This window comes from Astatotilapia calliptera, chromosome 23 (genome assembly GCF_964374335.1).
Source record: "Astatotilapia calliptera chromosome 23, fAstCal68.1, whole genome shotgun sequence".
NCBI classification, from domain to species: Eukaryota; Metazoa; Chordata; class Actinopteri; order Cichliformes; family Cichlidae; genus Astatotilapia; species Astatotilapia calliptera.
The window spans coordinates 28,895,216-28,921,422 of NC_137443.1; the positions used below are offsets into that span (position 1 = coordinate 28,895,216).

General features: G+C 42.1%; 1 protein-coding gene across 1 annotated transcript in view; it reads right to left on the reverse strand.

Moving 5' to 3' along the window:
- Positions 1-26,207, reverse strand: part of filip1l (filamin A interacting protein 1-like) — a 101,649-nt gene that overhangs the window by 33,411 nt on the left and 42,031 nt on the right. Inside the window, exons 2-4 of the mRNA XM_026157607.2 lie at positions 19,736-20,063; positions 18,230-18,403; positions 17,949-18,127 (exon numbers count right to left, since the gene is read on the reverse strand). Of these exons, the coding sequence (XP_026013392.2) occupies positions 17,949-18,127; positions 18,230-18,403; positions 19,736-20,053 (671 nt within the window). The 5' untranslated portion in view covers positions 20,054-20,063. The remainder of the gene's footprint in view (positions 1-17,948; positions 18,128-18,229; positions 18,404-19,735; positions 20,064-26,207) is intronic.

The window sequence follows — 26,207 nt, forward strand, 5'->3', positions numbered from 1 at the left end:
ATTTGGAAAGCATCTGATTGACAGCAGCTTTATTTTTCAGCATATCATTGAACCCAAACACACTGCCAGTCCAGTAAAATCATACCTGTATAGAAAAACACACAGTGGAACACTATCAGTCATGGATTGGCCTCCCCAGAGCCCAGACCTCAACATTATTGAAGCAGTGTGGGATCATGTTGACAGAGAACAGAACAAAAGGCAGAAACATCCAAAGAAGAGCTTTGAATGTCCTTCAATAAGCCTGAAGAACTATACTTGAAGATGACTTAAAGAAATCACAAAAAAGTTTGTTCAGGCCTTGTTGGTTCCAAGGAAGGCTTTTCTTCCCAGTGTCTCGATACTTTGTATCAGGGATACAAAGTCAGGGAATTCAGACATGCTGTCTTAACTTTTCCTTCATTTTGCCACACATGCCAGCTGCAGAGTGGATGTCTCATTTGTACTGGCCTTGCGGCATTATCACAGCATGGATCAGTCACACTTGGCTCGTGCTAAGCTGTGTGCTGTACAAACATAAAAATCATTTTTGTGCACCTCGAGCCACTGGAGTCACTGGTTTCCGACCGCACCACGGCTAAATGCTAGTTCAATTATTTTACAGTTTTGCGAGGATGTAGTTAAAAACTTTACATGCCATAGTGGTCAAGGTCTTCCTGTTGTCATGCTCTTGAATAGCAAATCATGTACTTGAACGCTCTACTTTGCAGAATTATACACACTCTATATGTACACGCACACTTTGGGAATTCTTTATGCAACACCAGTCTTTTACTATTCTCTACAACCACCCAGCAGCCGCTCCAGAAGTTCCCTAGAGAACCCAAGGAAGCATTTTTTGGACCCTTCCATCACACTTCGGTCTCCCCAAGCGCTCAAGCTGGGGAACCATAATTTAACAACAAAAAAAAGAGGACTAACATCTGTATTTGAGTATATATTTGTGTCTGGCCTCAAAAACAAACAGACTAAATGAGGTTTTAATTTGATACTAAAATCAATTTAATTTTATCCCTTCAAGCTAGAACAGAAAGGCCTCCATCTGAAATGTAATATTAAAGTTTGGATGCAGCACTGTCCCTCTGAATCTAAGCCAAGGGGCTAACGGATCAAAGAAAAAGAATAGCTGCTCGATCCGATTTTTATGTTATATCGGGTTGAGCACAATACTGGCTGTAATATACGGCTGCTCGAAATGCGAGCTCATAATTTTCTTTGTTTGAAAAAAAAAAAAAAGCAAAAGAGTGCGCCTGAGGAATGAGCTCACGCTATACTTACATTAAATTAGAGAGATCCAGGCATAGCATTTATTCTGTCTTGTGTTTGCTCTGTGTCCAAACCGCAGATCGCGTACCTCCTCCTCGCCATGCTCAACAAGCCTTCTTAAATTGTTAGATCCATTTAACCAGATTATAGGTGATACGAGGGAAGAAGGCTCACTGACGTTCTTTACTTTGGCACTGAGACATTGTAATACACGCAGACTGATAAAACTAAATATGAGTGTCTTTCAGAGGGGAGTGAGATAAGGAATTGGGGATTTATTGAAGTGGATAAAGCAAAAAAATACATTTTCTCGCACCTCTTTGCAGGACTGCTGTCCAACCCTACTTGTCTCCTTGCTGATATGGATACTTCCTCTTTATTCCCCTTCGCTAAGCCATAAGAGGCTTCTGAAACTGGATAGACCCTTTAAACCATTTTTCCACCCTTTTAGTCATACTCCAAACCCGCCTACTCTCCCGCACCTCTGCCACTGCCAGGGGGATTATCTCAGTTTCAGGCCCAAAAAACATTTGTCCTGAGATATCAGCCTGTGGACTCTGACAACAGTCTGGTTTCATCACTCTAATCTTTTATGGCAAAGTGCACAAGCCGTCTTAAATCCCGCTGCTACCCATTCAAAACATCATCCACCGGACATCTCCATCCATCACTGTTACACGCTATAAATGCCAGCCATTTATAGTTCGCTCAGGCTGCAGTTCCTCCCCAGGTCAACACGACATCGGGATGGGAGATTTTTGAGTAAAACTAAATGGGCTGCATAATTGCATCTTGGAAAAATACAGTGTAATTGAGGTTTGAGGTTTGCATCAGAAAGGGCCGCTCTGGAAAGGACTTCGAGGAAGAGTGCGGTTCAGAGTTTTTTGGGCAGAGGAAGGTGGATTGTGTTTGTTTTGCTGTTATGACAATGCCATTGTCCTTGTTGTACCGCTGTTTGTGCTGGTTAATTAGCTTGGCGATGATCTCACCTCCTGCCATTAAAAAAAAGAAAAAAAAGAAGCAATCTGTTTTTTTGTGTAGTCATGCATCTTATTGAAAGTTAAATTACACGTCTGCACTGTTTCTGCAGAGTCTTGTCGAGCTTGTAAAAGATTAAACCGATGAACGTTTCTTCCACATTCTTTTATTCTAGCAGATGTTTATGAAGTTTTTACTAATTTCCCCTGAGATATGTGTGAATTATCAAGCGGGGAAATGTGGGTCTGAAAAGACAGTGTTTACCCTTGTATCTCAAACCCCAAGAACAGCGGTGCCAGCTATTCTCCAGCCTCATAACCTTACAGGAAAACGTTCTCATCAATCATCCCCAGCACCTTGCAGCAGATCTGGGTGGAGGGAATTTAAAACCCTAAAGCGTAGCTCTTATTTCCTGCTTTCTGGGTTTTCTTGTCAAAAGCTGGGATGAACTGGGATAGGGTGGTCCCTCTGACAGCTCTCTATTGTTCCCTCTCCAAAGAGTCAGTCCCCTAAGCGTTAAATTTTGGTTTCAGTATCACAGCTTTGACTCCCCGACTACCTCACTCCCTCTCAAGGCAGGTCTTTGAGATTTTTCTTACCTTCACACAACCACGAGCCAACTTCTGGCTTTCTTTCTTCAGGCTGCACGGGGGATTTATGGTGTCGGGTACCTGACATCTTTAAATTCCTTTAAGATGACAAATGGTAAATATTGTGCAAATCCATCTCCCTGAGCCACAAAATAAGGAGACAAACCTCGTCAGGGAAAAGTAAATTGAACCTCAGTCGGTGTAAACATCCCTAATTAGCACTATTACTGCCTCCGAATCAAACACCTCCTAGCACCCTGTAAGTGTTTCAAATTTTACACAAATCCAAACAGCACACATTGTTTCAAGCACCGGCATTAGTTTAATGGGTGAGAGAAAAGAGAAAGTAGAAGGATTTTTACATGAATTAAAAATATAATTATTCACAATTAAAAAGGAATTCGTTTTTGGTGTTTTATGTCTTTCTTTTTCGTGGCAGTGTTTTCTAGACTGGAGTGTGATTAGCTGCATTTGGGATGATGTTAAGAGCAACATTATTGGTGGAAGTCACTGACACGCAGGGTGCTTCGACTCACTGCGTTGTTTACATGGAAAAGTGTCTTTCATCAAGACGAGGCGCATGTGGTGAGATGTGGCAAAAGTTTCCATACTGTAATGAAGGGGAAAAAAGAAAAAAACCTTTTACCAAAGCAAACTGTATTTGTGTCAAATATGGTCCCTCTGGTGGATTTCTGTTTCCTGTAGGGCCTGGCTTAACTGAAACTTTGTCCCTCAGCCTGAAACAGGATGTGAAACGTGCTGACATGTATTTCCATCATAGACTTGTCAGTATAGAAATCTATTTGAACATGTGCTCTGTCTAAATCAAATTTATCAACGTGTTTAGTTTTTTATGTACATTATTTTACAGTCATTCTACAGTTCACACTTCCAACTACATCACCATCTTTGGTGTTCTTATAGTAAACTCAAGCTATTTAGCTCCTCTTCCATTAAGGGCAACCTTTACTTAAGCTAGTTTTTTTTTTTTTTGATTGGCTGTACAACTAGAAGGCCTGAGAGCCTTATTAAAGATAACAATATGACATAATACAGAGTCATGAGGAGGGGGGAACATTCTGAAGCATGAGGTTTGATAATAACAGGATATTTTAAGTGTAAATGCAGTCATGAAAAACTAAGTCCACCCCATGATTCAGTAGCTTGTAGATGCATCTTTAGCAACAAGTCATCGTTGTCTGTATGATTTTATCAGTCTCACATCACTGTGGAGGAAATTGAGGTTTGTATTCATTTACTCACAGCTCTCTTAATGTTCCACCCCAGCATTGCAGTCAGTAAGGTCTGCACTTTGACTGAATGATTGCAACACTTTGACTCTTTTCTTTTTCAGGCTGTTGTAGATCTGCTTCTGTGTTTGGGATCATTGTCCCATTGATCCAGTTTTAACCAAGCTGTCAGACAGACTGTCTCATGTTTGACTCTAGAATACTTTGGTATACAGAAGACTTCATGGCAGACTCAATGACAGCAGGGTGCTAAGGACCTGTGTCTGCAAAACAAGCACAAATCCTCACCCCTCCACCACCATGCTGACAAACATGCTGCAGTGCATCATGGGGAAATGGCTCCACTTTGGTCTCATCTCATCTTTTACTATTTGTTCTGTCGTGAAATTTAACATTTTACATGCTAGCCGAGGCCTGTAAAGTCTGAGAAGTAGCGCTTGGATTTTTTGCATTTTCTCTTAGTTTTTTTGGGTAACACACACCTGGGAAGGTTGTGGTGCTGTCTTTAAACACACCTGCTCCAGTTTTTATGCAGTTGATCACACTGAACAAAGTGGAGTTGATTAGGAGCTCATGGCTGATAATTCCTGTGCCACCAGCATGGGGGTACCTACTTTAAACAAGATTGCATAGAGTTCAGTGAATTATTCAACTTCACATGCCAGCTTAAAAGTTCCACTCTAACATTGAGTAATAAATATTTTTAACACAGTATCATGTGCTTGTACACAGAGAAAAGGTCATTTTTATGTGTTTTCGTGTAGCTATGATGTGATTGGAAGCTTAAAAAGACAAAGGTTGTTTTTAAAATGTTTTAGCATATAAACAGTCACTATTTAGATAGAGTAAGAAATATCCCATCTGCTTAATAACAACAGCACAGGAGTGACTCTTTCTTTGTTAAAAAGAAAATGTCACCACTCTCTGCCTGTTTGCTCAGTTCATTGTGGCCCTGTCCAGATAGCCCATTCACCACTGTGAGACATTGGAGTTGGCAGATACAGGCAGGCTCTTTCCTCCCTCCATATTTCACTCACTATCTCAACACTGACTCGACTGGGAGCACAGGCGTTCACTCATTGTTCAGACACAGCAGCTGCCAGCAACAAGGACGTAAAAAGCGCAACTTTCTCGCTGTCACTTCCTTCCAGCCTGACAGGACAGGAGGGGAAAAATGGCTTCCCTTTGCGGTGTTTTGCCAAGCCATAACTCAACACAGTGTCTGCTGTAACAAATGTGAGAAACAAAGTAAATCAGAGAGATTAGCCCTCGCTGGCGGGTAAAAGTGTCCTCCACAGTGTTTAGCCTGCATGTCGGATTTTCTCTGTTGCCTGCTGCATTTTCAGTCTGGCCATCACTCGCTGTCTCCAGTGCTGGCAGGGGCCACGCACGGTTCACAGCAAGCGTAGAAATGTCATGCTAAGTCTACATTAGCCGCATTTTTTTTTCCTCCTTGACCTCCTTCTCTCCACCCTCGGTGCTATTTCCTTTCACAAACAGAAGATTAGCTCATACATCACTCCTGCGGATTCCCAGTCAGCGTAATCATTTGTCAAGCTCTATTCAGTTCACCATTGAGTTGTTCCTGCTCTTTTATAACCCTGACAGATGTTCTAAGTTACAAATATGCCGTTGAAATGCTCAAATAACATTTTGGCTCTGTTCATTTTACTGGAAAACTCTTTATTATAGTTAGTCAAGCTCACCAATCATCGCAAAGAGCTATATCATGCACGGCTTTGTTTTTGATTGCACTCTTTGATTGCAATCCAGTTGAGTCTGTTAATGTAGTCAAGGCTCATGCAAAAGCCCTGAGGTGTTCACTGTTAGGTTTAAAGGAAAATGAACCCTAAAATTACACAATCTCGTATAAACACTGGTTACAAAGGCACTTTTCTCCTCATTGTTAGTGTGGAATAATATGGGGACAATACCTTTTGCCGCGCTAAAAACATCCCACATCTGCTACAGAATTAAAAAGACAAATTAAGAAAATGTGTCTCTTTTACTGCAAAACATTAGCGCTGAGTTTTTATAGCAGAAATGTAATGTTTTAGGAGAATTGCCACATTGAAACACTCAAATCCATTACCTGCACTGCTACAGAAATAGAACACAACGCGTAAGCGCTATTTTAAGCTGGATTCCTCTTTTATAACAAGTCTAAAAAAGGCTGGAAAAGTACAAGCTGCAAGGCCCCGAGTCCTTGTGGTTGGTGAGGTCTAATAGCTACATTCTGTCAGAGAGATGTAATCACATTACGCCATGCAGTGACGAATCACTTGGCCCTAATTACTACCCAGCGCACAGATGTAACGGAGCAATATTTTGACACACGCATTTCATGGCACATGAAAGTACGCTTCATGTGAGCTGTGTCTTTGGCTTCTGTCTCCCAGCACCTTGTGAAGCACTCGTACCTGCACATCTGCAGTACAGAGATGGCAAGCATGTGGATTAAACCATGCATCTGTTAGTGTCTTGTCTCTGTTTTTTTTTAAAGATTACCTCCATATTTTTGTCTTTGATGACTCCCTAATAAAACAAAAACAAAGGGTGATTTGTTGCTCAAAATTTGCTCATGGAGCTGTGACACAAGAAAGTATTATGCTCCAAGGCACACCTTCCAGTTGTGATATACTCATGACCTATAATGTATTAATTCTCATTTCTGAACATGAGTTTTAAATATTTTTTCTCAAAAACCAGAAATCTAATCATGCAGATTTCATATATTCACATTTTTTCACAGAAAATAAATTAGAAAAAACAAACACAAATCCGTTAGTGAAATGCCGGGTCAGTCACTGGACTTAATTAGATTAAGTCATCACTCCTTTAAAACAAAACATAATTATCCATAAGGAAACACTCCTTAGAAAGTACTTCTGATACTTCTGACAGCCTTTGATAGATAAAGTTGATGAAATCCAAAAGCTTTAAAGGTTAATGAATGAATGGGCTTGTCTTAATCCCATCAACCTTGTTACAGTACATTCAGATAAATGAGGCTGAGGTCAAGAAGACTGTGAAGCCATTTGGTTGTTATCTGGCTAAAGCAGGGAAGGGAGTGTTGGCTGACCAGCACGAATTAGGTCAGTAGCCACTCAGTTTTTCCTACAATGTGGGAACAATACAGTGACGAGCATCAAGACACACAAACAAAGAGCAAGACAGCAAACGCAGAAGGGACTCATCTAATCTCATCATATTTCTATTTCTCAATCATCCATCGTGTCTAATCGAATGTTTTATTTTCCTACTGTGCTGACTGTCTTCAACAGTATGTCCTTGAGTGTGTTCGTGATTTTTTATGACTTGTGTGTTAGATTGCGAAGTGTATCAAACAGGCCTAAGACCTCGGTCACACGGGCCTAGAGACCAGTTGGTGGCCCCCCTGGGCAAAAAATAGGTGTTGTTAGGTGGCTGCTGGCAGTTGCTGTGTGAAATCGTTCACACAGAAGTAAGAGGTTCTGCACAGAAAACCTGCTTGCAATTGCTGTGGTCAGCTGCAGAGTGCTGCAGTTGCAGCACTTTCCAGGAAGATGCCGACTTGTCTGCAAGCACTTGCCAACTGCTTGCCAAATGGTAGTAAAACTGTGCCTTTGGCTACATAAGTAAAAGGTGCAGTGTTTCACACATGTTGGAAGGCACATTATGCCTGTGGCAATCTTCTAGCAACTATTGCAATCACAAGGAGGTTTTGGGGTAGTACCCACCAATTTTACCTGGCAACAGGCAGCAACCTTTCGGTCTCTACGATAATGTTTTTTTTATCCATAAACAAACTTCCATCCATGAAGCAGAGCTAACACATGTAACATCTCTGAATATACATTTAAATACATTACTTAAGAAAATGTATAAGCCTACTTGTCTTTTACTGTCTGCCGCTGAAAACATCTTTTAATGGCTTTTAAACTGAACAGACTACAAGTTTTTGAGAAAAGACGACATCACCGTACATTTTAGTGACTGAGCCACAAAGATATGAACTGCTATCACATTGTTGGCTTGTCTGTCTTCTCCTCTGTCTGGATTTAATTCCTGATGTCTAACTAAACCAAAACAAATTTCATAAAGTCTTTGTGATGCTGAATGTGCAAATCAAGCAAGTGTTTTACAAAAATCTGTAATATAACCGGCTTCATGTAGAAGGTGGCACTGAATGTGTTGTACATGCACTAGTCAGCATGAAGAAGAGCTTTCCTTCTCATAGAGGGAACTGTTTGGCTTCAGCTGTTCATTACTGAGATGTGTATTTTCCCAAGCTAACATTTGATTAAAGTTAAATATTGCACAGTTTAAAACTAACCAGACAGTTTCTAAACCTTTCAGATCACATTTCTCAATTTCTCAACCTTCATACCAAAAGCTTGAACTTTGCTTGGTACGGGAATGTATGAAATGCGCAAGGCTGAAGCATTTTTGGGAGGAAATAACAGAAATAACAGCCTTTGCAAAAAGTTTAGGCATCACGTGTCAGGTACAGTTGATGAATGAGGCCAACAGTTTCAGGAGCACTGATAATATCTTAACGATGCATAGGTGAAGACGGATCCTTCGCACCCACGGGAATATGCGTTCATACGGCGCGGCAGCTGCTCGACAACTTTCTAAAACACCCCGTCATTCATGCAAAAACGCTCTTTTATTTGCATAAAACTGCAGAGTTCACAGCCTGCCTCTAAGGTGAACTTGCAGAGGCAGGACCATCATTAATAACCAAAGATCCCAGATCGTAAAAAATCCAAAACTCGTCTGTTCGGTTTCAAAAAACAGGGCAGGACTGGATAATAACATCTCAGCAATGATGAAGAAATTGCTGAAGAATGTTCTCAATTTGATCCACGGGAGTGATGTCACCACCGCTACTGTTAAGTCAACCAAATGGCATGAACATGTATCGTAAGCCCTGCAAACTGTTAAGAGGTGGATGAAGGTTATGTGGTGTTATGTTTGGAGCTACTGTACTTTATATATATACTATAACGCTGATAATAACCCACTGTGCCAGTGAATGACATCAACAAGGTGTTGTTTCAAATTATCTGCAGGCTATTTCCTGTCACACCACCTTGTTCGTTCCTATAAAGGTCTTGAGGCATTTTTCGAGAACTTGTAAAACGCAGTTACAACTGAAGGACTTTTATTGGAAAGTGCACCCGTTTTATTAGTGTTAATCATCAACTTGTGCTGTAATAGAATGACAGCAGCTGCAAACATCTATTCAGTTAGCACGATTTCTGTCTCTAAAATACCACAAATAAATATTTGGCATTTGTGTGCTCTACTTTCAGCCAACATGAGCTGTATTTATGGCCACTTGAAATGGCCTCGAAGAGGCGATTTTAAGTTTGACCAAAAAGTTTGCTTTTCTTAAAAGATTTAAAGGCATAAAATTATAAAGGTATTAAGAAAGAACAAGAATAAAAGCAAAAAATGAATTTTAAAACAATGCTTTCTATTTGATGTAAGATATCATTAATCCTCTGAAAATGCCCCTTAAAGTGAGCCTTTCTGATATGACAGGGGTGGGCAATTAATTTTTCTAAAGGGCCACAGGTAGGACCCAATTGTAACTTCAATTCAGTTTTATAAAGACCCTACAGTAATAGCAAGAAACCAAACGACCCCCAGTGATCAAGCACTTGGCGACAGTGGGAAGAAAAACTCCCTTTTAACAGGAAGATCTCCAGCAGAACCAGGCTCAGGAAGGCTGCCACTGGTTGGGAATGAGAGGAGGAAGACAGGACAAAAGACACTGTGGAAGACAGCCAGAGATGAATAATAACTAATAATTAAAGGCAGAGTGGTGTATAAACACAGTGATTAAAGAAATGCTCAGTGCATCATGGGAAACCCCCCAGCAACGTGATCACTTGATCCTGTCCTAACTACAAGCTTTATCAAAGCCTAACCTTAAAAGTAGAGATAGTGTCTGTCTCCCGAATCCAAACTGGGAGAAGAGGGGCCAGAAAGCTGAAGGCTCTGCCTCCCATTCTACTTTTAAATATCCCAGGAACCACATGTAAGCCCGGAGTCTGAGAGCGAAGTGCTCTAGATGATGCAGTAGTATGAGGTGTTTAAAATAAATGGGGACTGATTATTCAAGACCTTGTATGTGAAGAGAAGGATTTTAAATTAAATTCTGGATTTAATAGGGAGCCAGTGAAGAGATAAAATTCACATTGAGCAGTTTGAGTTCAACTTTTTGGTTGAGCCCTCCACAACAGCCCTAGTTTCTCATGAGGCTCTTTGGGAAAATTACTTGCTGTAATAGACTGTGATCCTAGTCTGTGTAATTCAATGCATAAACTAGTAAAAGTATCTAGAATTTGTCACAATGTCTGCTTTTGTGAGTTTTTAGTCAGAGATATACTTTATTGTGTTTCTTAATGGGGTGACCGTGGCTCAGGGGGTTAGGAAGCACATCTGTCGATCCCCGGGCTCTCTGTCCTGGTCGTTGTGTCCTTGGGCAAGACACTTTACCCTACCACCTACTGGTGTTGGCCAGAGGGGCCGATGGCCCGATATGATTCTGTCAGTCTGCCCCAGGGCAGCTGTGGCTACAACCGTAGCTTGCCTCCACCAGTGTGTGAATGTGAGAGTGAATGAATAGTGGCATTGTAAAGTGCTTTGGGTGCCTTGAAAAGCGCTATATAAATCCAATCCATTATTAATTTTTGTTTTTTCACTGTGTCATCTGTGATTCTCTGGCTTCTTTTATTTCCTCTTCAATTAAACTCACATGATCCAAAAAAACGAGACAAAATACAAACTATACAGTTGCTACCTAAAAGCTATTTTAATTCTTTTTTTGACTATAAAATAATCTCAAACAACCATACTTGTTATGTGTTTCACTGACATTACGTCACAGAGTTTCTCTGAGTTCGTCTCATTGCTTTATTTGCTGTCACCGACAGTTGTGCAAACTTTAAATGATAGAGACAGCAGGTTGATTTGGATGTTTGACTCTTGCATGACAGCATAAGCTGGAACCTGTCACACTAACATCAGTTAGAAGATACTCGTGGTAATAAAATTCCCTCCCTGCTCTGTAGTTTTCTGCAAAAGAACAAAGGTGAGCAAATGGCCTGTTGAGGCATAGATGTGTGTGTGTGTTTGTGTGTATCAGCGAGCTGAAGTCATGTTTAAAGTAACATCTGTTAAAGGTTAAGATGCCGCTCTTGCTCTCACACCCCTGCTGCTCCTGCAGTGCTCAGCGCGCGATGAGGTCATCATTCATGTATGGCTGCTCAATTGACAATTAATCGGTGGGGAACCGGGTTCATCCCGACCCCCTGCCCGGATTTACATCCTCTTTAGAGGTTGCAGGGAGGAGGTCAATCGCAGGCCTCCTGCTATGAAGAGTGAAAGAATTAAAAAATGGCCGTGGGCGATGAGGAGTTTCTAAACATACAGGCTGAACTTTGAGTGAATTTAGTGAAAGATGGGGGGGAATAAGGTTTGTCCACTTTCAAACGCTGCTCCACATTACCCCAGGATGCAATCACAACTTGCAGTTTTCCAGGACCCAGTTAAAGGAAATGATTACATGCAGCTAAAATGCATCATATAACAGTGGATTAACGAGAGTGGAATTAAAGCCCGGTGTGATGTGGTGTCTTTCATACTGTACATGCTGAAGCCATAGCAGGCGCTCTTAAAACATAGACGGCTGTTTCAGCTCTCCTTAAACAAGCGATAAGTGGCTTTTTCCTTTCAGAAGTCAAAGTTTTGGGGTTTCTTTTATTATTTCAAGCCCTCTATAATAATATTTTGGAAGGAGCGCAGAGTTTAGCAGAAACCACTGAGCAAACTTTGTGTTTTGCATGGGAGAAGGACTAAAATGGTGTTTGCTTAAGCTCCGTGGGGGATTCTCCCTTTCTTCTTGCATGAGGCAGTTGTGATGACATGTCTGCCTCTTTAAAGGGTGACTGAATGGTTATATAACAGAAAAATATGCTCACTAGATCTCGTTAAGTCTGCCTTGTGATCAGCACTGAGATCCTTATTCACTAGACTTACATGAAAGATTTATTATGAAGCTGCTGCCAGAAACCGATCGAGTCCTTCAACAATGATTACGTCACCATTGGTTCCTAATGAATGATATGATCCATGCAAGCATAGCAGATATGACGCATACGATTGTGAAAGTCTGTGCTAAGATTGACATAGGGTAAAAATAGGGAAAAAATATAAATCAGGAGATATTTCACAACCTTCTTAAGTTTCACTTTGATTTCCTTCTTACTTTCACTTTTCCTCATAGCTTTTTTGTTGTTGTTGTTGCTTCTTTACACAGCCAGTAGAGGTTTACTCGTGTGCCGTACTCATACGTTGTCAACTATATTCTTTGTGATACAACCACTGGTCACGAGGGAAAATTTGTATGTATGCTCTCACATTGCATAGAAGACAGACTTCTCTGCAAACTCAAACTTGAAAAGGCAGGATGCAAACCGAAAACGGTAAACGGTTGCTTTCAAAGTAAAAGTTGTGCCTCAGTGCTACAAGTAACATGTTTTAAAAGGCACAAATTTTACTTTGAAGGTTAACGCTGCAATGTTGCTTCAGGTCCTCATTGCACTCTTTTCCACCTTTTCACTACCACTCAGAGAGTAATTAACGAGTGTTTGCAGACAAGTCGTATGGTTCATTCAAACTGTGGGCAATTGGGGAAATCTGATTTGGTCTATTGCAGATTCTGTTGATTGCCCACAGTTTGCATGATTGCTATTGGAATGAACATTCTAGAAACCAGTGGTTGCCAAGGGGTCACTGACTGGTCTTAAGGCCTGCATGACTGGGCCTTTAGCAATCAATTTGATAGTGATAGTGACAGTTTGCCAACTGGTAGAGGAATACTAATTTTTCACTTGCAACTGCTGGTTGCCATATGGTTGTAGACCATTATCTAGGCTTGTTTGACTGAGGCAATGACATTTGACTTTACAGAGGCACACATACGAAAAGGTGGAGAAGTTACTGACATATGATTTGGGGTCATGTAACTGAACCCTCAGCAGGTAACAGCTTCCACAAATGACAACTTTGGCTGTATTCTTTGATCGTTGGTTAACTCCATGTTAGATGTGTAGCACATAAGCCTGAGCTCACAAATTGATTCATCACATCAAATTGTACAAAAATGCTGACTATTTTAAATCTGATTTTGTAGCATTTAACCAAAAATCTAATAGTTGGAAAGTGATCAACACTAGCAGAGTGAATTCCAGGAATTCGTTGTGCACTAACTCTGAAAACCCACCAGCTAGTCTGCTTACTTGGCCTCTGTGAATGAGAGCCAGTTTTACGGGGCTTCTGGTGTAGTCGGGATATTAGATAGCAGATAAAGAAAGTGACATTCCAGACTTCTTGTTCCATGTGCCATTGTTCACTCTGTCTAGCTGCTAAACCTGCTCAAATGTGACATGTTCAGTAGAACTTGGACTAACCCAAATGAAAACCAGAAGGTAAGAAATATGACCCCTTTCCATACAGAATCTTCATAGTCATTTTCCATTATTTGCCACTCATAATCCCATCTGAAACCTTTATCTTCCCTTTCAAACAGGGATGTTAGCAGCTCAGCAGGTCTTGTTTGTTTGAGACAAGTGCATCATCATAACCAATAGAAATGCTGGCCAAGACTCAATAAGTACAAATGAAGCTGTTAATAAATACATAGCATAGTGTACAACTGGGTTTTCCTGCTGGCTGTGATAACTATATGCCCTTTTATTTATGAACCAGAAAAGCTACCCACAGTCACTCAAGAGAGCACACTTACATCATTACCATATAGTATAACTTATAATTATCCAAGTGGCGACACTGAGAACTATAATGTCTCATGTGAGGATTGTCTGGACAAACAGGGAGGGGAGGGGAGGTAAGAGGACACCTCTGAACACACACGTTTGCCTAATAATGTTGGATACACACATACTCAGCTAATACACAATCCAGAGGCCAGAAGACAGTGGCAAATGTTCAATGCCTTTACACACAGACTTGAGCTCATGCTAAAGTCTACTGGCAAGCTCATTATCAAAAAAATAGACCCTTGTCCACTATTTCCATGGTATTCTGGCATGTTGTTGAACATGCACTATGACTGATACTTTTCAGAGCTTTTGGGTAAGTTTTCTTCTTTTCTTTTCTTTTTTTTTTGTTCTCTCAGTCATATAAATCTTTTGCCTTTTCTCACAAGGTAATTAGCTCGACCCTGGACAGGGGTCTGTTTTTCATGGCAGCCTGTCCTTCCTGACATGCTCTTTGACAAAGCCCAGACCATCGTCACACTGCCCTCTCGATCCAACTCAAACATTCTGCTATGGCTGAAGTGCAATGATGTGATTGTCCCAAATAGGTCACGGGCCACTGTCCAGCTGTGTTTCCCTTGTGAGATTAATTGCCGAGATAGTGTGTGTGTGTGTTTTTTGCCTGTGTGTGTGTGTTGCAGGTGAGTTTCCAGGTTAGTGCACACACTGTGCTTGTGTATGATATGTGATATTGCTGAGGAAGCAGTAAAAAGAGTGCGGCCCAGTAACTGCTCTCTATGTGACATTTACAGAAGAAATCAGACATGTTTCCACCTCAGACCTCCAGCTGCCTCTGTCTTGGCTTGCAGTGCTGAACATGACTGCTAAATAATTCATCGTAGCTTCATCTCATATTACAATATTTTTCTCCACTGGAAGTGTTAGGACTTCTGCAATATTCAAAAATATACATTCAGGGATGTTGGGCTAAATGCTAACATTGTCATGACCAAGACAGCATGATGATGATAGCAATTACCATTTCAGACTTAATAATTGTCATTTCATGTCATTTAGACTCTGTTTTATTTCATTTCATTTATTTTATTTTTGTTTTGTCTGAGCACATACGTGTGTGTATTTACATATATATTCGTATTTGTAAATGCAAGTATGTGTACTTGTGTATATATTGTTTTTTTCCTGTATATGTCTGAAATAAAGATACAATAACAAATAACAATTAGCTTAAAGTACCAAATACCATATGGACAAAAGTATTGGGCCACACATTTTAATTTTAAATTCAGATGTTTTCAAGTCCATTGCCACTGGGTTATAAAATCCGCACTTAGCCATGCAGTCTGCCTTTACAAACATTAATGAAAGAATGCATGGTTGTAAAGAGCTTCCAGAGTTTGGTAATAGGATGCCACAGTTTATTTCTGAGTTTATTTCTAAACATTATTCCTTCCTAGATATTTTACAATCAGTTGCAAGTGGTATTATTGCAAAGTAGAAGTTTTAAGGAACCACAGCAATGCTCTGCTGACTCAACAGCTGCAGCACTTTAAACCTCCTCTGGTATTAACATAAGCATCAAAAATGTGCACCAGGTGTTTTGTGGCATGAATTTCAGTGGCCGAGCAGCTTCTCTCAGTCCGAGATGACAAGCTTCCAGCATCTTACTGCAGTCTTTTAGTGTAATAAAATTTCCCATATTCGCACTCAACCTCGGTCAGGAATTATTTTTGCACTCAAAGTAACCTTAGGCTACACAGGCTACACCTTTTAGGCCTTGAGCTTGGCATTGTGGCGATATGATCTACTGCATAGGGATTTTTCAGCTTTATTGAAGCCATTAGAAGAGCTACACCAAAAATGTAAACTTTGTGGTGGTTATAGCATTCATTGTTAGATTTTATAAATCCCTGCACTACACTGGGTCCAACTAGGTAATGTTAGAATATGTTACTCTGAAAGCAAATTAAATTGGTGGACTGATGCATCAACAATGCACTGAGGAAAACTGATTGTGGTTTGTGCTAAGCTGTAGTGCACAGGACACTGTATTAAGAAAGGTGTGTATAAACCTTCAGATTTGAGCAGTTGTAATATACTGCTGCTGATCTTGGAGAGTTTAAAGAATTACATCATAGCACATCATGAAATGGCAGCACCAACAGTCAGTGTCCCTCGTGCTGAGCTGCTGCCTCAAAGCTTCACTGGCAACGAAATGCAGACTTAGCCCTTATGACAGTTTTCCAGGGATGTGGTTTCCCCCCCATTTCATAAATATCCACAGTGCTACCATAAAGCAGAACTGTAAATGTAAAGCTTATTTGTCTTTTTAAGCGCACATGTAAATTATCTGTCCTGCCTTCCATTCCTGGTCACTGGATTAACTCCAGAAACAACTCTTGGTTTGTTCCAGGTTTTTGCAAAGTTGTTCAATAAAAAGTGATAGTAAAAGTAAAAGACCTGGGCTAGGTCATGGGAACAAAAGTATTGGATGTTTTGTTTTTTATAGGGGATCTTCCTCCTGTTCCTAAAGAACACTGATTTATTGCTAACACTATTAATGAATACATTAATTATTATTATTACATTTATTTGGTGACACTGAGTGGCTTGAGTTGGAAGGAGGCTGGCTGTCCGTCGATATCTCATATTATCAGTTCAAGGGAAAAGATTCAAGGTGTGGCTGTAGCTCAGGTGGCTGTAGCTCAGGTGGCAGAGCAGGTCACTAATCAGCCACTAATCAGAAGGTCGGTGGTTCGATCCCAGGCTGCCTCCTGGCTGCATGCTAAATATCCTTGGGCAAGATACTAACCCCATGTTTGCCTACTGGTGGTGGTCAGAGCGCCTGTGCCCGGCAGCCTCGCCTCTGTCAGTGCGCCCCAGGGCAGCTGTGGCTACAATGTAGCTTGCTGTCGCGTGTGTGTGAATGTGTGAATGACTGAATGTAGTGTAAAGCGCTTTGGGGTCCTATGGACTAGAAAAGCGCTATACAAATGCAGGCCATTTACCATTTGATCACTCCTCGTGTACTTGCCCTCTGCTGGCTAAAATGGTTTAACCTCCTAAGACCCGAACTCTTTCATGGCATTCATTTTTAATTTCTCTTTGCTATTTGGGCTGATTGGAACCTGACGAATGTAAAAACAAAGAATTACCTGATTTTTTTTTTTTCTTTTACCTGATTTTTGTTTCTGAGAAAAATGAGATCCACATATGAGGACGTTTGTTTTAAATTTCAATAGTGGCAGTATAATGTCCTCGTAAGTGGATATCAGGCCCCTGTAGAGAAGAATTTTGTATTTTGGTCTAGACAACCCAAAATATGATGTCCACATATGTGGAGTACAGGTCCTAGGAGGTTAAGAGGACCTCTCACTCCAAAGTCAACACTGACTCAGAAAGACACTCATATCATCGCGACAGTGAAGCAATTGGAGATGGCAGCTATTGTTTAAGAAAGAAATCAGCATCAGCTGTAATTCTAGCTTCAGCTTGATACAATGCACATGTTTGGAGTCGCTGCCTGTTGGAGGTCAATGAAACATGAAGTGCAGGTTAGAATGGCTGTCCTGCAACAGTTTGATTTACATCACTTCACATATAAACATCTACTTCAAGAAGAACTCCAGAGCTTGACTACTTTTGTCCATGTAAATGAAGCTCCAGGAAGCCTTCTGGGTTTCTAAAATCTGATAAGCGTTCTAAAGTGATGCCACTTGAGATGAGATCAGTTGTGCTGAAGACTTTAAGTTTCCTCATGGACTCCATTTTAAACACAACAAGAGAATAGCGCAATAAAAATCTGCTGTAATGCAGTTGAAGGGCATCCAGAATCTTTTAAATCAGACATTATAAATTATAGAGTGACAGTGACGCCCTTTCCCTTAACCCAGAGTGAGATTTCCTGTATTCGCTATCAGATTATAGGTCACCAGATTTCTCCAAGGAAACCAGCATAAACACAGTCAGACACTTCCATACTGAAGCAAATTGTGATTGCCATTTTTGGTGGAACTGCCAGTTTTCTGACTGACTGCCCAACTTCTCCTGGTAGTTCGTGCACTGACCTCTCTCGCTCCTGCTCCAGCAGGTTGGTGAACTCGTCACTCTTCTTTATGAACTCCCCGTGGTTCCTCTTCTCATCTTCCAGCTTGTACAAGGTCTGCTTGTGTGATTGTTCCACCATCAGCAGCTGCTCTAGCATCCGCCGGTGCGTCTCCCTCTGCTTCTCCACTAGCTTATCCAGCTGTGATGGGAGCAAATAAAAAACATCTGTCATGTCTGGACTGTACTGCATTGCTTGGACAGTGGATTAGTAGATTAGAGATTTTGAGTGACTGTTTGTTACCTCTGCCATGGGTTTTTCATAGATGTCTTCCTGGAAGATGTCACACTTGCCCTGGATGGCGTCTCTCTGCAGAGCTTGCAGGACCTTCTGTGGTGTGACAAAACCATATTTGGCCTCCAGCAGGGCCAAGTCAATCTTCTCTGCCTTCAGCACTGTGATCACCTCATCTCTGGCCTGCAGTGAGGGAAGAAAAGGAATGTGGCTGGTTTGAACTTTGTATTGCAGGATTAATATGCAGTGGAATAAACTGTTTTCCTGCTAATGTGCAGCAGCAAGATAGCAAGAGTCTACGTTCTGCAGTTACCATGGATTGTATGGAAACATTGTGGAGCACTGTTGAAGTAAATTGACAAATATATTAGGATTTTTTTATTTTTGTGCATAGATCCACCTTCTGTCATTTATTTGTGTCTACATCACAGGGACAGTAGTCTAAAGAGAAAAGCCCAGACCTCCCTATCCCTGCCCACCTCCTCTAAATTGGCAGATAAATCACAGAAATATTGAGCATTTTTCACTCATTAACATGAGCCAAACTGATTAAATCTAACAAGAAATGAAACGGACCAAGGCTAAACACCACCATTTACAGGATTACTGTTTCCTGTATAGATTCACATGCCAGAAACCCACAAAAGGTTTTTCTCTGCGGTGAAAAACACTGAGTAAGTTTCAGAAGCTATGCAAGCTATAGAAGGCCAGTGAGGGACCCAGAGTGAAAGCTGAGTGACTGTCGAGCCCAAACAGCCAGACTCTTAACTTCAACAGGTAACAAGCAGGTGAGCAGTCAGGCTGCAGCTGCCCTTTCTACTTGTTCACATTTCTAAAGCCGAATCACTGTGGAGATTGCTTTTTTGTGCTGGTTTTCATCTTTGCTTTGTGCAGCCAGCTTTGTATTCTACTAAGAGAAAGATCTTAGAGACGCGTGTGTGTCTGCATTAGGGATTTGTGTTGGTGTGTAGGGTTGTAGCCTCAGATTTATTACTTTTTACCAGGAGTAATTAAGTTAGGTACTGTATTACTTTCAAGAAAAGTGTTCAGTGTTATATTTGTAAAAAATACTTTTTTGAGTAATGACTCCAACACTGATCACAACAAAGAGGAGAAATACCTCAACAGACTGGAAAACATTTGACCCACAGCATGCAATTCACTGTCATGAGTGTCATTTCTTTATTGTTGCTTAGCAATGGTGGTGACTCTCAAAATGGAGCCAATGAGAATCGATAAGGGAATCGATAAGGAATGAAATGAATAACTGATAGTGATAATGGAATCAATAGAAATTCTTATCAGTTTCCATTCCTACTGCCAGGCGATTCTCGGCTCTAGTGTAGGAAACAGGAAGTAGCCTCAGCTGTCAGCTGTCTGTTAACACAGACCAACTTGAGAGCGCACTAAGCCAGGGGCTGGTGCTATGTCTGCAGGCCTACCTGCTGCTTTAATGGTTATATGTTGTCTGGGCTAAATCCACATTCCCCTAGTCATCTCTACTGTTTGGGTTACCTGTAGCTCTCCTTCAAGCAAACTCAGAAGAAAGACAAGGTCATCACGGGAAAGGTCCCTGCCCTTCTCCCTTCGACCACCCTTGGCAGCGCCGCTGGCACTGCTGCTGCACCCACTTCCTCCTGCGCTAGTGCTCTTCTTGGGAGTCTTGTTGTTCCTCTGAATGGTGCCGGTGTCGTCTGGTGGCTCGCGGTGTCGACCGCGACGCTCTGCCCTTCCAGAGGGCTCATCTCGCTCTGTAGATCTCTTGCGAGTGTCTGCCTGCTGCGTCAGCTTGGCCTTGGTTACGTCCTCCAGACTGTTGCTGCGGGATCGCATGTTCGTCTACCTGTTCAGTGAGGAACACGCTTGTTACTGTCTGTATGCAAATAAATGTACATTTATATATTTGTCTTTTCTGTCATTCGTTTTTGCATAAAGTCAAGAGGAACGGAAAAGAAACTGAACATATAAAGTGTCTGAAAACTGATTTCATTCATAACCTTCAATTAAAGGACAATGTCACAATGTCATCATTTACATTGATTTTATGGGCAAATATTTTAGGCCAAGAGTGTCAAACATAAGGCTCAGGGGACAAAATCGGCAAAGACTCCAACTCCAAAAAACTCAGATGGGCAGTTTTGAAACAAGTGAAGAATTACATAGTTTTGACCTTTAACTGTATTTTCATTAGTTTTACAGCTTTTCCCCCATGGCCATTCATTCATATTACAACAGACAGTAATAGATAAGCAATTAAACAACAAAAACCTTTCTGTTTTTTTTACTACAACAATCCACATCATCATTATTATTATTATTATTATTATTATTATTATTATTATTATTATTATTATTATTATTATTTTAAAAGAGAACATCTGTGATGCCTCAAAGACCTCAAAGGCATTTACACTATTCTGTATCTCTTTTCAACTACAGTTTTCACCGCTTGTCAAATGAAGATTCTGAGAGTAAAAGGTCAACACTACTCGGACTGTATTCATTGACAAAGGTTAGCTAGGTGTTTAATCAGAGTTGCTACACTCTGCAACAGAACACTACAACATCTTCTGTGAATTACCACAAAAAGTTTAATGGCATGTCATGGCAACAAGCTACCAGAACTTCTTCTGTAATTTTACACATTTATTACGTATAATTTTTTGCGTGTCATGGCGACAGCTTTCTTTCATTTACTACAGTAGCTTTGTTGCAGGAAATCTGAGATGTACATTAGGACTTGCACTTCTTTCTCTAATACAAACACATCTCAGGGATTAAGGGTGTAGTTAAACTTCTTTATACGAATAGAAAGGGGAGTCTCACTGGTCCGGCCCACTTAAGATCAAAGTGGGCTGTACAGTGAGTTTAACATCTCTGATTTAGGCCTTAGTGGGTAAAGGTGCCATTTAAGAGCCCTCTTCAAATGCTTGACAGGTGCACTTGCAGGACTGGTTCTGCAAGCATATTTAAAGAGGGCTGAGGAACAATGAAAATAGTCCACCAGATATACTCTTTCAATGACAGGAAAAGTATTTAAGAGGGGACCTTTCTCATCAGTGTCTTGTCTTTATCCTGAAGCATGTTTTTATCAACATGCTGGACTCCACATGGGGATCTCATCACACACCATCAAAAACAGCAGATGTAACCTGTCATCGTCCAGAAGTAGGTCATAAACTAGACCTGCATCCAGTTCCATATTTGCAATGCGTACAGCGCGGCGGCATGTCGTCATTCCCTGCTGTGTTATTACTAGTCACTCAGCGGAATTGATTCATCATCACCACGTCGTACCACCGACCACAAAGCCCGATTAGTCCACCAATTTTCTGACAGCACCAGAACCGTTTTTGGACTCTGGACCTTTAGTCCTGTCGCAGCGAATTACCCAGAACTGCTGACAGTCATTAGCAGCCGGTGAATTTTCCCAGAAAGGGCTTTATTTATTTATTTTTAACATAGAAAAAGCAGCCAAAATCAGTCAGACCCCTGAGTTCTGTAGTTTTAATGTGTACCTACTCTGTTAGTTTTATATATGATGATAGGTGGGCCCAGAGTGTGGTTAGAAAAAGGGTTAACATTAGGGTAGATGATGTTGTGTGCTATGAATAAAAAGCATCGTGGCTACCTACCAAGGTCTGTTTGGCATATACAGTGTGCCTTTGTGGCATCTGGTTTAGGAATGGGCTATTCAGGGGCTCATTGACTATGACAAATCAAACTACAGTATGATAAATAGATGAATGCAAGCTACAAGCTTGTGGGCAAAGAAACCCCTTTGAAAGCTCTTTTGCAAAGTAATTTATTACTTTTTCAGCATTATGCTCGGCTAAAGTAAATATATTCAAAAGACAAACCAGAACTGAAACATGCTGAGACTCATTTGTGTTTGATGTCAGAGAGAATAAGCTGCCCAAAGGCATTAGATCATAATTCATCTGGCTCCACTCACATCAAAATGAGTCCAACTAACTGAGCTCAAAGTGGCAGTTCTGGCTAACAGACATATTTCACAACAGTATACTTGGTTACATTTATTTTGTCATTTGTAACTGAGCAACATAACATAATGCAATACTGTACTCCTGGTAAATAGATATGAAAGGGACAGTGACAGAAATACTGGGATTAGAGTATGTTGATTTTCTTTGAAAGGGAACCAACTAAAGCAGCTCGAAATGACAGCAAGGACAAGGAAAAGGGAGGTAAGATGCTACTAATAAACAGTTAATAACAGAACAAGTCATATATATATAGAACAAGTTATACATATACAAATACATATATATATATATATATATATATATATATATATATATATATATATATATATATATATATATACATATATATATATATATATATATATATATAGGGCACCCTGACGAAAAGTGGGCTACTGGAACAAGAAGGCATCGGTGGGCAAGAGACGAAAACAGGGCGTTGTTGGAATGCTACTATGCAAGTAACCCTGGCGGAAGGGGCTACATGAATAGGATGAGGGACCTATGGATTCTTCGATACCCAACATCCACAATGACGGCGAAACAACTAGTAGCTCAGTGTTCCAACATTCGAAAGAAGGGACTGCTCTCACAGCTAGAGATTGACGAGGTACAACACAAATGCTACGGCAAGGAGGAGTCAGGACGCCAGGTCAGGGGGGAGATATCATCACCCCCACCCGAGATTGGGTACATAGCCCCAAGTGCGATAGGAGAAGGATCGTTGAGTGCGAGAGGAACTGACCTGAAAAATAGGATCATGGCCAAGCTTGAAACCTGGATCCCGCGTAGCCGGTTACCAAGATTACGTGAAGTTCCCTCAGAAGGTCTGCTAGATGATGTTAATGCAGCACTACGGGCAATACCTACAACCACGATTACCGACACTAACAAGCTGATCTACAATACGGCAACAGTGATCAGTGAGGTTGAACAGCGACAAGGGGCAGTACCCTCCATGGAGAAGGAGGCTAGAGGGCAAGATCAAAGTAGCACGGAGGGAGGTTAGCCAACTAACGGAGTTGCAGAAAGGTGCGACAAATAAGGTGCCTAAGAAATACAGCAAGCTGTCCATACCTGAGGCCTTGGAAACTGCCAAGCAAAGACTCACAGCCTTGGCCAGCCGCTTGAGGAGGTACACCAGAGAGATAGAAGGCAGGAGAATAAACCAGCTGTTCTCCACAGAACCAGCAAAGGTGTACTCTCAGTGGCAAGGGAACAATAAGAGAACAGCACCACCAAGGCTGGAGACGGAGCAATACTGGAAGAGCATATGGGAGAAGGATGCAACCCATAACGGCAATGCTCAGTGGCTAGAGGATCTGAGGGCTGACCACAGCGACCTCCCTGAACAGGGTCCAGTAACCATCACAGTGGCAGATATCCAAGAAAGGGTCTCCAGTATGAAGAGTTGGACAGCACCAGGGCCCGACATGGTTCACGCCTACTGGCTGAAGAAGCTGACTGCACTCCACGAGCGTCTGGCAGCACAAATGAACCAGCTGCTAGTTAACGAGAGACACCCGGAATGGCTAACTGAAGGCCGGACGGTCCTGATCCCCAAGGACCCCAAGAAGGGACCGGTCCCCTCCAACTACCGACCAATAACCTGCCTCAGTACTACATGGAAGCTCCTGTCAGGCATCATATCGGCTAAGATGAACAGGCACATGGGTCAATACATGAGCGGGACACAGAAAGGAATTGGCAAGAATACCAGAGGTGCAAAACACCAGCTACTGGTAGACAGAACAATCAGCCGAGACTGCAAGACCAGACTGACCAACCTGTGCACTGCCTGGATTGATTACAAGAAGGCCTATGACTCAATGCCCCACAGCTGGATACTGGAATGCCTAGAATTGTACAAGATCAATGGGACCCTAAGAGCCTTCATCAGGAACTCAATGGGGATGTGGCGTACAACACTAGAGGCCAACTCCAAGCCCATAGCACAAGTCACCATCAAGTGCGGGATCTACCAAGGAGATGCTCTGTCCCCACTGCTGTTCTGCATAGGCCTGAACCCCCTCAGTGAGATCATTAACAAGACTGGCTACGGATACCGACTACGGAACGGAGCAGTTGTCAGCCACCTCCTGTACATGGATGACATCAAGCTGTATGCCAAGAGTGAACGAGACATCGATTCACTGATCCACACTACCAGGCTATACAGCAATGACATTGGAATGTCGTTCGGACTGGAGAAGTGTAGTCGGATGGTAACAAAGAGAGGGAAGGTAGTCAGAACTGAGGGGATTGAACTACCAGAAGGCAACATTGCAGACATAGAGGACAGTTACAAGTACTTGGGGATCCCACAGGCGAATGGGATCCATGAAGAGGCCGCTAGAAAAGCTGCAACCACCAAGTACCTGCAGAGGGTCAGGCAAGTCCTGAGGAGTCAGCTGAATGGTAAGAACAAGATCCGGGCCATCAACACGTACGCCCTGCCCGTGATCAGGTACCCTGCTGGGGTAATAGGCTGGCCAAAGGAGGAGATAGAAACCACTGACATAAAGACAAGAAAGCTCCTTACCATGCATGGAGGGTTTCACCCCAAATCCAGCACCCTGAGGCTGTACGCTAAGCGGAAGGAAGGGGGCCGGGGACTGGTGAGTGTCAGCACCACAGTCCAGGATGAGACAACGAACATCCAAGAATACATTAGGAAGATGGCCCCAACTGACCGAGTGCTCAGTGAATACCTCAGGCAGCAGAAACCCAAGAAAGAGGAGGGAGACGAGGAACCATCATGGAAGGACAGGCCCCTGCACGGTATGTACCACCGGCAGATAGAGGATGTGGCTGATATCCAGAAATCCTACCAGTGGCTGGACAAAGCTGGACTGAAAGACAGCACAGAGGCACTAATCATGGCAGCACAAGAACAAGCTCTGAGCACAAGATCCATAGAGGCTGGGGTCTATCACACCAGGCAAGACCCCAGGTGCAGGCTGTGTAAAGATGCCCCAGAGACAATCCAGCACATAACAGCAGGGTGCAAGATGCTAGCAGGCAAGGCATACATGGAACGCCATAACCAAGTGGCCGGCATAGTGTACAGGAACATCTGTGCCGAGTATAACCTGGAAGTCCCGAGGTCAAAATGGGAGATGCCCCCAAGGGTGGTGGAGAATGACCGAGCTAAGATCCTGTGGGACTTCCAGATACAGACGGACAAAATGGTGGTGGCTAACCAACCGGACATAGTGGTGGTAGACAAAGAGAAGAAGACGGCCGTAGTGATCGATGTAGCGGTTCCGAATGACAGCAATATCAGGAAGAAGGAACACGAGAAGCTGGAGAAATACCAAGGGCTCAGAGAAGAGCTCGAGAGGATGTGGAGGGTGAAGGTAACGGTGGTCCCCGTGGTAATCGGAGCACTAGGTGCGGTGACTCCCAAGCTAGGCGAGTGGCTCCAGCAGATCCCGGGAACAACATCGGAGATCTCTGTCCAGAAGAGCGCAGTCCTGGGAACAGCTAAGATACTGCGCAGGACCCTCAAGCTCCCAGGCCTCTGGTAGAGAACCCGAGCTTGAAGGATAAACCGCCCGCAGGGGCGTGCTGGGTGTTTTATATATATATATATATATATATATATATATATATATATATATATATATATATATATATATATATATATACCCATCACATGGACTCTTCACCCTCCTGCCCTCTGGGAGGCGCCACAGGAGCCTCCGGACTAAGACCACCAGGTACCGGAACAGCTTCTTCCCCACAGTTGTCAGACTCCTGAACTCTGCCTCCTGACATCTGACCCACGTTAGACTCATGGACTGAACATACACACACCCACAATGGACAACTGTACCCTCAAACACAATAATAACATGGACTGAACCACCACTCACAACCACTAGCACTTTATATAGCCCCTGTAGAAACTATCTACACCCTCACTTATCTTAACTGCACTACTGTATAGCTCTGTGTAAATAATCATTCTGTACATT